This window comes from Oncorhynchus clarkii, chromosome 17 (genome assembly GCF_045791955.1).
Source record: "Oncorhynchus clarkii lewisi isolate Uvic-CL-2024 chromosome 17, UVic_Ocla_1.0, whole genome shotgun sequence".
NCBI classification, from domain to species: Eukaryota; Metazoa; Chordata; class Actinopteri; order Salmoniformes; family Salmonidae; genus Oncorhynchus; species Oncorhynchus clarkii.
The window spans coordinates 7,060,535-7,077,104 of record NC_092163.1 but is presented as its reverse complement, the minus strand read 5'-3'; the positions used below and the strand labels follow the sequence as shown (position 1 = coordinate 7,077,104).

The 16,570-nt window shown below is 48.6% G+C and overlaps 1 protein-coding gene across 1 annotated transcript in view; it reads right to left on the bottom strand.

The window, feature by feature from the left end:
* LOC139370163 (lysyl oxidase homolog 4-like) overlaps positions 1-15,324 on the bottom strand; it is a 50,880-nt gene extending 35,556 nt beyond the window's left edge. Inside the window, exons 1-4 of the mRNA XM_071109486.1 lie at positions 15,193-15,324; positions 12,942-13,217; positions 12,093-12,730; positions 8,205-8,416 (exon numbers count right to left, since the gene is read on the bottom strand). Of these exons, the coding sequence (XP_070965587.1) occupies positions 8,205-8,416; positions 12,093-12,730; positions 12,942-13,206 (1,115 nt within the window). The 5' untranslated portion in view covers positions 13,207-13,217; positions 15,193-15,324. The remainder of the gene's footprint in view (positions 1-8,204; positions 8,417-12,092; positions 12,731-12,941; positions 13,218-15,192) is intronic.
* Between the last annotated feature and the right edge of the window lie 1,246 nt (positions 15,325-16,570).

Below are 16,570 nucleotides of genomic sequence, written 5' to 3'. Positions count from 1 at the left end.
AGACAGAAACCACTCTGAGAAACAGCCCACCAGAATCAGAGACAGAAACCACACTGAGAAACAGCCCACCAGAATCAGAGACAGAAACCACACTGAGAAACAGCCCACCAGAATCAGAGACAGAAACCACACTGAGAAACAGCCCACCAGAATCAGAGACAGAAACCACACTGAGAAACAGCCCACCAGAATCAGAGACAGAAACCACACTGAGAAACAGCCCACCAGAATCAGAGACAGAAACCACACTGAGAAACAGCCCACCAGAATCAGAGACAGAAACCACACTGAGAAACAGCCCACCAGAATCAGAGACAGAAACCACACTGAGAAACAGCCCACCAGAATCAGAGACAGAAACCACACTGAGAAACAGCCCACCAGAATCAGAGACAGAAACCACACTGAGAAACAGCCCACCAGAATCAGAGACAGAAACCACACTGAGAAACAGACCATCAGAATCAGAGACAGAAATCACACTGAGAAACAGCCCATCAGAATCAGAGACAGAAACCACACTTGGCTTGGCTAAGACTGGACCAGGTTGGGAAGACTTGGCTAAGACTGGACCAGGTTGGGAAGACTTGGCCAGGACTGGACCAGGTTGGGAAGACTTGGCTAAGACTGGACCAGGTTGGGAAGACTTGGCCAGGACTGGACCAGGTTGGGAAGACTTGGCCAGGACTGGACCAGGTTGGGAAGACTTGGCCAGGACTGGACCAGGTTGGGAAGACTTGGCTAAGACTGGACCAGGTTGGGAAAACTTGGCTAAGACTGGACCAGGTTGGGAAGACTTGGCTAAGACTGGACCAGGTTGGGAAGACTTGGCTAAGACTGGACCAGGTTGGGAAGACTTGGCCAGGACTGGACCAGGTTGGGAAGACTTGGCCAGGACTGGACCAGGTTGGGAAGACTTGGCCAGGACTGGACCCGGTTGGGAAGACTTGGCTAAGACTGGACCAGGTTGGGAAAACTTGGCTAAGACTGGACCAGGTTGGGAAGACTTGGCTAAGACTGGACCAGGTTGGGAAGACTTGGCCAGGACTGGACCAGGTTGGGAAGACTTGGCTAAGACTGGACCAGGTTGGGAAGACTTGGCCAGGACTGGACCAGGTTGGGAAGACTTGGCTAAGACTGGACCAGGTTGGGAAGACTTGGCCAGGACTGGACCAGGTTGGGAAGACTTGGCCAGGACTGGACCAGGTTGGGAAGACTTGGCCAGGACTGGACCAGGTTGGGAAGACTTGGCTAAGACTGGACCAGGTTGGGAAAACTTGGCTAAGACTGGACCAGGTTGGGAAGACTTGGCTAAGACTGGACCAGGTTGGGAAGACTTGGCTAAGACTGGACCAGGTTGGGAAGACTTGGCCAGGACTGGACCAGGTTGGGAAGACTTGGCCAGGACTGGACCCGGTTGGGAAGACTTGGCTAAGACTGGACCAGGTTGGGAAAACTTGGCTAAGACTGGACCAGGTTGGGAAGACTTGGCTAAGACTGGACCAGGTTGGGAAGACTTGGCCAGGACTGGAACAGGTTGGGAAGACTTGGCTAAGACTGGACCAGGTTGGGAAGACTTGGCCAGGACTGGACCAGGTTGGGAAGACTTGGCTAAGACTGGACCAGGTTGGGAAGACTTGGCCAGGACTGGACCAGGTTGGGAAGACTTGGCCAGGACTGGACCAGGTTGGGAAGACTTGGCCAGGACTGGACCAGGTTGGGAAGACTTGGCTAAGACTGGACCAGGTTGGGAAAACTTGGCTAAGACTGGACCAGGTTGGGAAGACTTGGCTAAGACTGGACCGGGTTGGGAAGACTTGGCTAAGACTGGACCGGGTTGGGAAGAATTGGCTAAGACTGGACCGGGTTGGGAAGACTTGGCTAAGACTGGACCGGGTTGGGAAGACTTGGCTAAGACTGGACCGGGTTGGGAAGACTTGGCTAAGACTGGACCAGGTTGGGAAGACTTGGCTAAGACTGGACCAGGTTGGGAAGACTTGGCCAGGACTGGACCAGGTTGGGAAGACTTGGCTAAGACTGGCCCGGGTTGGGAAGACTTGGCCATGACTGGACCAGGTTGGGAAGACTTGGCCAGGACTGGACCAGGTTGGGAAGACTTGGCCAGGACTGGACCAGGTTGGGAAGACTTGGCTAAGACTGGACCAGGTTGGGAAGACTTGGCTAAGACTGGACCAGGTTGGGAAGACTTGGCTAGGACTGGACCAGGTTGGGAAGACTTGGCTAAGACTGGACCAGGTTGGGAAGACTTGGCTAAGACTGGACCAGGTTGGGAAGACTTGACTAAGACTGGACCAGGTTGGGAAGACTTGGCTAAGGCTGGACCGGGTGAGGCCAAAGTGAACTTGGCCAACCAGTAGAGTAAGACCAAACCAGACTAAAGTACCATTTGGCACCACAGAAGAGACAGTTCTTCTCTGACGCATAAACCAACCTCTCAACCTCAAGTTCAACGCCCAGAACACCAGGATCAGCCCAAATGGCCCTGTTTTTAGAACAGGGCCCTCTGGTCAGAATGTAGCGCAGTATATAGGGAGTATGATGCCATTTGGGACACAGCCCAGCTGTCCATCCCTGACAGATACTGAAGTTAGGCTCTCTGAATCAAACGGCAGAGCAGAGATGGCTGTGCTTCTATCATTCATCTACTCTGTGGTTTAGGTGGAAGGAGGCTAAGACACCATCATTCATCTGCTCTGTGGTTTAGGTGGAAGGAGGCTAAGACACCATCATTCATCTGCTCTGTGGTTTAGGTGGAAGGAGGCTAAGACACCATCATTCATCTACTCTGTGGTTTAGGTGGAAGGAGGCTAAGACACCATCATTCATCTGCTCTGTGGTTTAGGTGGAAGGAGGCTAAGACACCATCATTCATCTGCTCTGTGGTTTAGGTGGAAGGAGGCTAAGACACCATCATTCATCTGCTCTGTGGTTTAGGTGGAAGGAGGCTAAGACACCATCATTCATCTGCTCTGTGGTTTAGGTGGAAGGAAGCACCGGTCACCGGTTTAAAAATAAATAATATTGTCTGCCATCTGCTCTTCCAAATGACTGGCTGACAAAATGGGAGGCCAGCACAGGGCCCACTAACTGACTACTGAGGTGAAATGTTTGTCTAAAAACCTCTAGAGTTGTGTGTGTGTGTATAAACACCTTTAAGCTCTGTGTCAACATTGACCTAACATTCTCTTTGAAACAGATTTAGAAACTGTTGAGAGATTTGGAGAGACGAAAGGCTGGCATCAAATCACTGTTATTTCCTCTGAGAGGGGAACAGCAAACTGTTGAGAGATTTGGAGAGACGAAAGGCTGGCATCAAATCACTGTTATTTCCTCTGAGAGGGGAACAGCAAACTGTTGAGAGATTTGGAGAGACGAAAGGCTGGCATCAAATCACTGTTATTTCCTCTGAGAGGGGAACAGCAAACTGTTGAGAGATTTGGAGAGACGAAAGGCTGGCATCAAATCACTGTTATTTCCTCTGAGGGGAACAGCAAACTGTTGAGAGATTTGGAGAGACGAAAGGCTGGCATCAAATCACTGTTATTTCCTCTGAGGGGAACAGCAAACTGTTGAGAGATTTGGAGAGACGAAAGGCTGGCATCAAATCACTGTTATTTCCTCTGAGAGGGGAACAGCAAACTGTTGAGAGATTTGGAGAGACGAAAGGCTGGCATCAAATCACTGTTATTTCCTCTGAGGGGAACAGCAAACTGTTGAGAGATTTGGAGAGACGAAAGGCTGGCATCAAATCACTGTTATTTCCTCTGAGGGGAACAGCAAACTGTTGAGAGATTTGGAGAGACGAAAGGCTGGCATCAAATCACTGTTATTTCCTCTGAGAGGGGAACAGCAAACTGTTGAGAGATTTGGAGAGACGAAAGGCTGGCATCAAATCACTGTTATTTCCTCTGAGAGGGGAACAGCAAACTGTTGAGAGATTTGGAGAGACGAAAGGCTGGCATCAAATCACTGTTATTTCCTCTGAGGGGAACAGCAAACTGTTGAGAGATTTGGAGAGACGAAAGGCTGGCATCAAATCACTGTTATTTCCTCTGAGAGGGGAACAGCAAACTGTTGAGAGATTTGGAGAGACGAAAGGCTGGCATCAAATCACTGTTATTTCCTCTGAGAGGGGAACAGCAAACTGTTGAGAGATTTGGAGAGACGAAAGGCTGGCATCAAATCACTGTTATTTCCTCTGAGAGGGGAACAGCAAACTGTTGAGAGATTTGGAGAGACGAAAGGCTGGCATCAAATCACTGTTATTTCCTCTGAGAGGGGAACAGCAAACTGTTGAGAGATTTGGAGAGACGAAAGGCTGGCATCAAATCACTGTTATTTCCTCTGAGGGGAACAGCAAACTGTTGAGAGATTTGGAGAGACGAAAGGCTGGCATCAAATCACTGTTATTTCCTCTGAGAGGAACAGCAAACTGTAGAGAGATTTGGAGAGACGAAAGGCTGGCATCAAATCACTGTTATTTCCTCTGAGGGGAACAGCAAACTGTTGAGAGATTTGGAGAGACGAAAGGCTGGCATCAAATCACTGTTATTTCCTCTGAGAGGAACAGCAAACTGTAGAGAGATTTGGAGAGACGAAAGGCTGGCATCAAATCACTGTTATTTCCTCTGAGGGGAACAGCAAACTGTTGAGAGATTTGGAGAGACGAAAGGCTGGCATCAAATCACTGTTATTTCCTCTGAGGGGAACAGCAAACTGTTGAGAGATTTGGAGAGACGAAAGGCTGGCATCAAATCACTGTTATTTCCTCTGAGAGGGGAACAGCAAACTGTTGAGAGATTTGGAGAGACGAAAGGCTGGCATCAAATCACTGTTATTTCCTCTGAGGGGAACAGCAAACTGTTGAGAGATTTGGAGAGACGAAAGGCTGGCATCAAATCACTGTTATTTCCTCTGAGGGGAACAGCAAACTGTTGAGAGATTTGGAGAGACGAAAGGCTGGCATCAAATCACTGTTATTTCCTCTGAGAGGGGAACAGCAAACTGTTGAGAGATTTGGAGAGACGAAAGGCTGGCATCAAATCACTGTTATTTCCTCTGAGAGGGGAACAGCAAACTGTTGAGAGATTTGGAGAGACGAAAGGCTGGCATCAAATCACTGTTATTTCCTCTGAGGGGAACAGCAAACTGTTGAGAGATTTGGAGAGACGAAAGGCTGGCATCAAATCACTGTTATTTCCTCTGAGAGGGGAACAGCAAACTGTAGAGAGATTTGGAGAGACGAAAGGCTGGCATCAAATCACTGTTATTTCCTCTGAGAGGAACAGCAAACTGTTGAGAGATTTGGAGAGACGAAAGGCTGGCATCAAATCACTGTTATTTCCTCTGAGAGGAACAGCAAACTGTTGAGAGATTTGGAGAGACGAAAGGCTGGCATCAAATCACTGTTATTTCCTCTGAGAGGAACAGCAAACTGTTGAGAGATTTGGAGAGACGAAAGGCTGGCATCAAATCACTGTTATTTCCTCTGAGAGGAACAGCAAACGTGGCGATGTTTTCATCTCATGAAGAAAAAGAACAACAACAAAAAGCTTTTTTTCTCTCTCTGGCGGTGAAACATTCACAACCTTTATCCTGCCTCACACCTCCTCAACTGGGGCAGAAAAACCTCCGTTAAAAAGCTGAAAATCTTCCCCAAAAAGGGGATTCCTAGACGAGGAAAATGTAGAGGTCTCGGTGGGTTTAGTGACATAGAGTTGGAGAGAGGGCACCTCTTTGCGTCTTTGCCATAATGGTGTGCCAAGTGCTCCCCTATTCAACTCTATGGTTTGTGATCTCAATCAGGAAGTGACTGTAAAGAGGAACAGATTTTTTTAAATGTAGCAGTGTGTGTGTGTGCCCTCCACCTCTCCATCTCTCTATCTCTCTGCCTCTCCATGTCTCTATGCATGTGTGTGTGAAAGGATATGTTTGTGTGTGTGTGTGTTTATTCAGCAGCCTAACCTGGACATTAGCTGTAATTATCTGGGATGTAAAGATAGTTTAGGGTAGAGGAGACATCCTCCACACAGGCCGTAAATAAAGCCTGTGGCTGGACGGACAGACAGAGCTGGTCTGTGTGTCTGTAGGCTTTAAAGGTCTGTGCCTTTATAAAGGTTATTTACAGCTGGGGACAGACAGATGGACAGATGGACGAGATTCACACCCGGGTAATGGATTCTACAGGTCTAAGTGTTCTAGAATATGACTGTAGAAGTGGGTAATGGATTCTACAGGTCTAAGTGTTCTAGAATATGACTGTAGAAGTGGGTAATGGATTCTACAGGTCTAAGTGTTCTAGAACATGACTGTAGAAGTGGGTAATGGATTCTACAGGTCTAAGTGTTCTAGAATATGACTGTAGAAGTGGGTAATGGATTCTACAGGTCTAAGTGTTCTAGAATATGACTGTAGAAGTGGGTAATGGATTCTACAGGTCTAAGTGTTCTAGAATATGACTGTAGAAGTGGGTAATGGATTCTACAGGTCTAAGTGTTCTAGAATATGACTGTAGAAGTGGGTAATGGATTCTACAGGTCTAAGTGTTCTAGAATATGACTGTAGAAGTGGGTAATGGATTCTACAGGTCTAAGTGTTCTAGAATATGACTGTAGAAGTGACATGTGGGAGACTTGGGGAAATAATGGAACTACTGTAGCCTGCAAAAACACAAACAAAGATAATTGTATCAATAAACGTTTCTCACTGAAAGACACAAACCTTTCCCAACCAAACCATGTAGCCACTGAAACACAGATACTGAAACCAGAGGTAGAGAGAGAAGAGAGAGAGAGAAACAGATAGAGAACGAGAGATAGATGGGGTGAGAGATAGACAGAGAGAGGACAGAAACAGATAGAGAACGAGAGATAGATGGGGTGAGAGATAGACAGAGAGAGGACAGAAACAGATAGAGAACGAGAGATAGATGGGGTGAGAGATAGACAGAGTAGGGAACAGAAACAGATAGAGAACGAGAGATAGATGGGGTGAGAGATAGACAGAGAGAGGACAGAAACAGATAGAGAACGAGAGATAGATGGGATGAGAGATAGACAGAGAGAGGACAGAAACAGATAGAGAACGAGAGATAGATGGGGTGAGAGATAGACAGAGAGAGGACAGAAACAGATAGAGAACGAGAGATAGATGGGGTGAGAGATAGACAGAGAGAGGACAGAAACAGATAGAGAACGAGAGATAGATGGGATGAGAGATAGACAGAGAGAGGACAGAAACAGATAGAGAACGAGAGATAGATGGGGTGAGAGATAGACAGAGAGAGAACAGAAACAGATAGAGAACGAGAGATAGATGGGGTGAGAGATAGACAGAGTAGGGAACAGATAGAGAACGAGAGATAGATGGGGTGAGAGATAGATGGGGTGAGAGATAGATAGAGAGAGAACAGAAACAGAGAGAGAACAGAAACAGATAGAGAACAGATAGAGAATGAGAGATAGACGGGGTGAGAGATAGATGGGGTGAGAGATAGACGGGTGAGAGATAGACGGGTGAGAGATAGATGGGGTGAGAGAGAGAGAAAACTAGAGAGTTTTGTAAGACTTATAGGAAGTGCTGTCGTATGCTATTCCCACCGGTTGTGTATAATTACATGAGATTAGAGGAGACGTTCCTGGTCTCCATCCAAACACACATGATGCTCCTCCTACAGCCAGCCTCTGACATTAATAACATACTCTTTAAGGTTACGTCCCAAATCACACCCTATTCCCTATTTAGGGCACTATGTTTGACCAGGGCTTTGATAAAAAGTAGTGCACTAAAAAGGCAATAGCTAGTCATTTGGGACACACACCTGCTCTTTAAGACTATTTAAAAGTGCACAGCCTACTATGACGAGGCAAAGTCCAGACATGCAGGCATGGTTAGTCCAATGCTGGTGAGTAACTGCTGGTATAGATGGTGGTAGTAACGCTGGTGAGTAACTGCTGGTGTGGATGGTGGTAGTAACGCTGGTGAGTAACTGCTGGTGTGGATGGTGGTAGTAATGCTATCTCTGCACCCCCCCCCCCCCACACACACAAGCACACACACATGCACACACACACACACACACACACACACATTTACTCACACACACACACACATTTATGTGAAAAATGGGGATGTCAAAATGGGGACACACCTTTCCAGACACAAACACACCCTCTCTCCCTTACCTGTAGACGGTGTGGTCGTATGCCTCGGCGGAGGGGTATCCCAGCATGCCACACACCACACGGCTGCCGCTGAGGTCCCAGCCCTGGTCGCACACATGACGCCACCTCCCAGCATGCTTCACTTCCAAAACGCCCTCTGACAGCAGGCCGGTACGGACGCCTGTCAGAACGGGCCGGAGACGTACCTCCTCCAGCCTCACCCTACTGGCCGTCTGGGGGAGGGGAGAGGAGGGGGAGGGGGGAGGGAGGATAGGAGATGGGGATGGGGAGGAATGGGGGAGGGGAGGGGAGGGGAGAGGAGGGGGAGGGGGGAGGGGGGATAGGAGAGAAGGGATGGGGAGGAATGGGGGAGAGGACAGAACAGAATGCAACTTTAGTTGCCATCGCAGTCTCTCCACAACAAGGACATGAAGGAACGAACACACTGAAAACAGGGTATGTTGTGTATGTTGTGTGTGTGTCAAAAGTTTCGGGTAGAAACTTAGAAATGTCCTTGTTTTTTTAATAAAACATTTTTGCCCGTTAAAATAACATCAAATTGATCAGAAATACAGTGTAGACATTGTTCATGTTGTAAATTACTATTGTAGCTGGAAACGGCTACAATAGCTTCATTAAAAATGACCCGCAAAACACCAGTCTCAACGTCAACAGTGAAGAGGCGACTCCGGGATGCTGGCCTTCTAGGCAGAGTTGCAAAGAAAAAGCCATCAGACTGGCCAATAAAAAGAAAAGATTAAGATGGGCAAAAGAACACAGACACTGGACAGAGGAACTCTGCCTAGAAGACCAGCATCCTGGAGTCGCCTCTTCACTGTTGATGTTGAGACTGGACAGAGGATTCTGCCTAGAAGGCCAGCGTCCCGGAGTCGCCTCTTCACTGTTGACGTTGAGACTGGACAGAGGATTCTGCCTAGAAGACCAGCATCCCGGAGTCGCCTCTTCACTGTTGACGTTGAGACTGGACAGAGGATTCTGCCTAGAAGACCAGCATCCAGGGGTCGCCTCTTCACTGTTGACGTTGAGACTGGACAGAGGAACTCTGCCTAGAAGGCCAGCATCCCGGAGTCGCCTCATCACTGTTGACGTTGAGACTGGACAGAGGAACTCTGCCTAGAAGGCCAGCATCCCGGAGTCGCCTCTTCACTGTTGACGTTGAGACTGGACAGATGAACTCTGCCTAGAAGGCCAGCATCCCGGAGTCGCCTCTTCACTGTTGACGTTGAGACTGGACAGAGGATTCTGCCTAGAAGGCCAGCATCCCGGAGTCGCCTCTTCACTGTTGACGTTGAGACTGGACAGAGGAACTCTGCCTAGAAGGCCAGCATCCCGGAGTCGCCTCTTCACTGTTGACGTTGAGACTGGACAGAGGAACTCTGCCTAGAAGGCCAGCATCCCGGAGTCGCCTCTTCACTGTTGACGTTGAGACTGGTGTTTTGTGGGTACTATTTAACTTCTTCGATATAGGGGGCGCTCTTTTAATTTTTGGATAAAAAAACGTTCCCGTTTTAAACAAGATATTTTGTCACGAAAAGATGCTTGACTATGCATATAATTGACAGCTTTGGAAAGAAAACACTCTGACGTTTCCAAATCTGCAAAGATATTATCTGTGAGTGCCACAGAACTGATGCTACAGGCGAAACCAAGATGAAACTGAAAAAACTGAACATTTGCTATCTAACTGAGAGTCTCCTCATTGAAAACATCTGAAGTTCTTCAAAGGTAAATGATTTTATTTGAATGCTTTTCTTGTTTTTGTGAAAATGTTGCCTGCTGAATGCTAGGCTTAATGCTATGCTAGCTATCAATACTCTTACACAAATGCTTGTGTAGCTATGGTTGAATAGCATATTTTGAAAATCTGAGATAACAGTGTTGTTAACAAAAGGCTAAGCTTGTGAGCCAATATATTTATTTCATTTCATTTGCGATTTTCATGAATAGTTAACGTTGCGTTATGGTAATGAGCTTGAGGCTATGATTACGTTCCCGGATACGGGATTGCTCGTCGCTAGAGGTTAATGAACCTGCCGGTTGAGGACTTGTGAGGCGTGTCTAATGTACTTGTCCTTTTGCTCAGTTGTGCACCGGGGCCTCCCACTCCCTTTTCTATTCTGGTTAGAGCCAGTTTGCGCTGTTCTGTGAAGGGAGTAGTACACAGCGTTGTACGAGATCTTCAGTTTCTTGTCAATTTCTCGCATGGAATAGCCTTCATTTCTTAGAACAAGAATAGACTGACGAGTTTCAGAAGAAAGGCCTTTGTTTCTGGCCATTTTGAGCCTGTAATCAAACCCACAAATGCTGATGCTCCAGACATTCAGCTAGTGTAAAGAAGGACAGTTTTATTGCTTCTTTAATCAGGACAACGGTTTTTAGCTGTGCTAATGTAACAGTATAGCTTCCGTCCCTCTCCTCGCCCCTACCTGGGCTCAAAACAGGGACCCTCTGCACACATTAACAACGGCCTCCCAAAAAGCATCGTTACCCATCGCGCCACAAAAGACGCGGCCCTTGCAGAGCAAGCGGAACAACTACTTCAAGGTCTCAGAGCGAGTGATGTCACCGATTGAAACGCTATTAGCGTGCACCCCGCTAACTAGCTAGCCATTTCACATCGGTTACACTAACATAATTGCAAAAGGGTTTTGTAATGATCAATTAGCCTTTTAAAATGATAAACTTGGATTAGCTAACACAGCGTGCCATTGGAACACAGAAGTGATGGTTGCTGATAACGGGCCTCTGTACGCCTCTGTAGATATTCCATTAAAAATCAGCCGTTTCCAGCTACAATAGTCATTTACAACATTAACAATGTCTACACTGTATTTCTGATCAATTTGATGTTATTTTAATGGACAAAAAATGTGCTTTTCTTTCAAAAACAAGGACATTTCTAAGTGACCCCAAACTTTTGAAGAGTAGTGTATATATGTGTGTATACAGTATGTGTGTATAATGTGTGTATATGTATGTGTATATGTGTGTGTGTGTATCTATATATGTGTATAATGTGTGTATAACCTGTGTGTGTGTATTACGTTCCAAAACAGTGGTAAGGTCATGAACTTAGCCTCAGTAGATAAGATGTTACGAGGTCTAACAGATGGGTAGGTGATAGATGTTACGAGGTCTAACAGATGGGTAGGTGATAGATGGGCTGGTCTTTCCTCTGTGGAGGCTCTGCAAACAGCCCTGTGTTTAGGGAGTTGGGTCTGTTTACCTACTAGAGGTTGAGGCCTGAATGTGAGGGATACTGCCCATTATGATTTGGATCCGGAGTGTTGGGGTGTTGAGTGTGTGGGGGCAGGTGTGTGTGTGTGGGGGGGAGGGTTGAGTGTATGTTTGTGAATGTGAGAGAGAGAAAGGGGAAGGAAGAGAGAGGCAGAGCAAGACAGAGAGAATGAGAGAAAGGGGAAGCCAGAGAGAGGCAGAGCAAGACAGAGAGAATGAGAGAAAGGGGAAGCCAGAGAGAGGCAGAGCAAGACAGAGAGAATGAGAGAAAGGGGAAGCCAGAGAGAGGCAGAGCAAGACAGAGAGAATGAGAGAAAGGGGAAGCCAGAGAGAGGCAGAGCAAGAGAGAGAATGAGAGAAAGGGGAAGCCAGAGAGAGGCAGAGCAAGACAGAGAGAATGAGAGAAAGGGGAAGCCAGAGAGAGGCAGAGCAAGACAGAGAGAATGAGAGAAAGGGGAAGCCAGAGAGAGGCAGAGCAAGACAGAGAGAATGAGAGAAAGGGGAAGCCAGAGAGAGGCAGAGCAAGACAGAGAGAATGAGAGAAAGGGGAAGCCAGAGAGAGGCAGAGCAAGACAGAGAGAATGAGAGAAAGGGGAAGCCAGAGAGAGGCAGAGCAAGACAGAGAGAATGAGAGAAAGTGTTTTTCGTCACCTGTCCGTCTGTGATGTCAACGTTGGGGATTTCTGCCTCTGGTTCAACATGGTTCCCACTGGGCTGCCTGGGGATCTCTGCCTCCCATCTGGCTGCCTGTGGTCCGGTCCGCCCCACATCCTGGGCCTGCCTGTAGGCTGCACCATTCCCCAGCCGGGGGGGGATCTGATGCCCCTGGGGCACGGCCGGGTTCTCCTGTCTCGTCCTGGCCTCCCCTCCCGCCTGACTCTGGCCGTTCCGGGTACGCAAGTGGATATCATGACCCCGACGCTGTTGCCGTGAACTTTGACCCTGACCTCTGGGGGTGTTGCGGTGGAGGGCGATCTCATGACCCCTTCTCCCGGAGGATGTGATGTGAGCAGGGGGGGGAGGGGCCACCCTGTCTTGGACTGTGGATAGACGTGGCGGTGTGGAGAGGTTGGGGATCCTCTGTGGTCGGGCCGAGGCCACTGGGATGGCCAGGGATGTGGGGGAGCCCTCTACCTGGTTAGGGGAGTAGTGGACCCTCCTCTGGGTGCTACAGACGATCCCCAGGTCCTCAGAGTGGGTGCAGTCATTTATCCCCCAGCCGTTGGAGTGACAGTCAGACAGGGAGAGCTCCGTCCCCATGCAGTGCACGTTATCCAACCAGATCAGACCTAATGGGAGAAGAAGGGGCACACTTCCTCGTTAGCAGCCAATCAAGAGCGATCAATAAGATACAACTGATTCTCCTAAGTAAAGGTTGAACCGATGTCACGAAACACAATCTCCAGACAGGCAGAAGACGGGCAACAGTGGCGCTCTCTTGTGAAAGCCTTAAGTTCCAGCAACAAAGAGGATTATTAAGGAAGTAAGGTGTTACCGTACCTTGTCCTTCCCCAAACTTAGAGCTGTGAGCCCAGGTGAGACTGCGTGAGAAGCCCAGCTCTCGACACACCACGTTGGCCAGGTTAATATCCACCTCGTCATCACACACCGTCCCCCACGCCCCGTTATAGAACACCTCTACTCGACCCTCGTTGGGGCCCCGCCTCTCACCTGCCAGGCGCACCCTCGGCCCTGATCCCTGGGCGAGGGAGGGGGAGAGGAGGGGGAGGAGGAGGGAACTCACACACAGGAGGAGGCCCAACATCCTTACTCAGTCTGGAACGGAGAGATCACAAGAGACAGAGAGAGACAAAGAGGGAGATTGAGAGAGATAGACAGAGAGCGACAGAGAGAGTGATAGAGATAGAGAGAGACAAAGAGGGAGATAGAGAGAGACAGACAGACAGAGAGGGAGACAGAGACAGAGAGGGAGAGAGAGAGAGAGAGAGAGCGACAGAGAGAGCGACAGAGAGAGAGACAGAGACAGAGAGAGACAAAGAGGGAGATAGAGAGAGACAGACAGAGAGGGAGCAGAGACAGAGAGGGAGAGGGAGAGGGAGAGAGAGAGAGAGAGCATATCACTTAAAATCACACACAAAAAATACATTGTTTCTCAGACACTTGTGAAAATCACATAAAACCAATAAACACTATTGTAAACTACCAACATGAAAAGCCTTTTGAAATGCTAGTTTTTTAGTGCACCAACCCCCAGTAGAACCCTCAGATCAGATGGAAACATTCCACTGTTGAAACATGCCATTAGTCAGGCACCTCCGTGTATCCAACGGCTTTACAGCCAGAGAACAGACCCCGAAGCACAGCGGAAATAACACTGATAAGAAAAGCACAGAGGCACTCAGTGTCTCTGCCTGCGTTCCAAATGGCACCCTATTCCCTACATAGTGCACTACTTTAGACCAGAGCCCTATGGCACTCAAATGGCACCCTATTCCCTACATAGTGCACTACTTTAGACCAGAGCCCTATGGCACTCAAATGGCACCCTATTCCCTACATAGTGCACTACTTTAGACCAGAGCCCTATGACACTCAAATGGCACCCTATTCCCTATATAGTGCACTACTTTTGACCAGAGCCCTATGGTCCCATAGTGCACTATATAGGGAATAAGGTGCCATTAGGGAGTTAACCAGAAAGGGGAAGAGAGTAGCGACCGACCAAAGCTAAAATCAGCCGGGCCGCGCCACAGAGGCCCGTCCACAAACCCTCAAACATCCCTATGTCTAGTTATACTGAGACAGCCAGGCAGGCAAATAAACAGGGCCTTAAAAATGCCTGCACACACAAACAACAGAGTATCAGGCTGCTACTGTGTGTAAGATGAGCTGCATCTCAATGCTCTGAATACTGGCTTCCTCTCCTCGTCTCCTTGCCTTCATCTGCACTCATATGAAGATCCAGAACAGGTGAGAGTATGGATGACTGCACTTTCATCTGTCCGGTTCTTTCGCGTCACGTTTACATCAGTGCAGATGAAGGGAAGGAGACAAAGACAGGAAAGGAGAAGAGGAGGGAGTAATCCACTGTTGAGTATTGAGACACATCCACAGTCAAATTAGTGGAAGGTTACAGTGTTGGGTAACATTTGGTTCTAGACAAGACAAGACAAGGGAAGCACGACACTGGAGAATCTAAATGCTGTAACCATGAAGCTAGAGAGGAGAGAGAAGAGGGGGAGAGAGAAGAGGGGGAGAGAGGAGGAGAGGAGAAGTGGAGAACGGAGGAGAGAGGTGGGAGAGAGGAAGAGAGGAGAACGAAGGAAGAGAGGAGAGAGGTGGGAGAGAGGAGGAGAGGAGGAGAGGAGAAGAGGAGAACGGAGAAGAGAGGTGGGAGAGAGGAGGAGAGGAGAACGCAGGAGGAGAGGAGAGAGTTGGAGGAGAGGAGAACGCAGGAGGAGGGGAGAACACAGGAGGAGAGGAGAGAGGTGGGAGAGAGGAGGGGAGCAAAAAATAAGAGAAGAAAAGTGGGGGGGAGTGAGACCCAGCGAGAGATGGAGAGATGGAAGAAGACAGGAGGAGAAGAGGACTGGAGAGAAGAGAAGGGAAGAGTGAAGACAGAAGAGATGGAGGTAAATGACAGATGATAGGAGGGAGATAAATAGATAGAAAGATAAAAGAAAGATGAGAGAAAGAACAAATGAAAAGAGCGAGGAGAGAGAGAGAGAGAGAGAGAGAATGAAGAAGGGATGGGATGAGTAAAAGTGAACTAAATAAATTCATAACTCACCTGGCAGTTGTGCTCTGTCTCGGAGTCACCAGCTCTCTCTCTGTCTCGGAGTCACCAGCTCTCTCTCTCTCTGTCTCGGAGTCACCAGCTCTCTCTCTGTCTCGGAGTCACCAGCTCTCTCTCTGTCTCGGAGTCACCAGCTCTCTCTCTGTCTCGGAGTCACCAGCTCTCTCTCTCTCTGTCTCGGAGTCACCAGCTCTCTCTCTCTCTGTCTCGGAGTCACCAGCTCTCTCTCTCTCTGTCTCGGAGTCACCAGCTCTCTCTCTCTCTGTCTCGGAGTCACCAGCTCTCTCCCTCTCTGTCTCGGAGTCACCAGCTCTCTCTCTCTGTCTCGGAGTCACCAGCTCTCTCTCTCTCTGTCTCGGAGTCACCAGCTCTCTCTCTCTCTGTCTCGGAGTCACCAGCTCTCTCTCTCTCTGTCTCGGAGTCACCAGCTCTCTCTCTCTCTGTCTCGGAGTCACCAGCTCTCTCTCTCTCTCTGTCTCGGAGTCACCAGCTCTCTCTCGCTGGGACGGAGTGGGTGAGTGAATGAAAGAAAGAGGGCAGGAAGACTTGTCTGGCTTTCTCTCTGTTCTCTCCCTCCCTCTTTCTGTCACTCCCTCGTTTTAGTCACTTTCTCCATCCCTCCCATTTTTTCTCCATTATGTAAAAGTCATTTTTTCTCCATTTAGTCCTGTGCTGGTCCTTTCACTGAACCCCTCCCCTCCACTCACACCTGTTACCCTTAAAAAAAAGGTGTTTATTTATTTAACCTTTATTTAACTAGGCAAGTCAGTTAAGAACAAATTCCTATTTACAATGACAGCCTACCGGGGAACAGTGGGTTAACTGCCTTGTTCAGGGGCAGAACGACAGATTTTTACTTTGTCAGCCCAGGGATTGCCTAGCTCTAACCAATAGACTACCTGCCGCCACAAATCCACCTACCTAGCCTTACCCCCTCTGCCCACCCAACCAGGAGCCCCAAATCTATCACTACAAGGTGAGCACATGCTTTGGTTGACTACACCTCTCTCTCTCTCTCTCTCTCTCTTTCTCTCTCTCTCTGTCCCCCCCTCTCTATCCCCCCTCTTCCCTCCCTCCTCTCCCCCCCTCCTCTCTCTCCCCCTCCCCTCTCTCTCTCTCTGTCCCCTCCTCGCTCTCCCCCTCCTCTCTCTCCCCCTCCTCTCTCTCCCCCTCCTCTCTCTCCCCCCTCCCTCTCTCTCCCCCTCCTCTCTCTCTCTCTCTCTCTCTCTCTCTCTCAGTCTAATTGTACAGAAGGATCCTGGGCTCAAACCAACACCCACAATTAGTGGTGCAGTGAAATAAATACATGCTCTTCAGCAATAACCTGTTGAAAACTGTAGCTCCTCCCTCTTTCCCTTTTTCATTTTCCTTC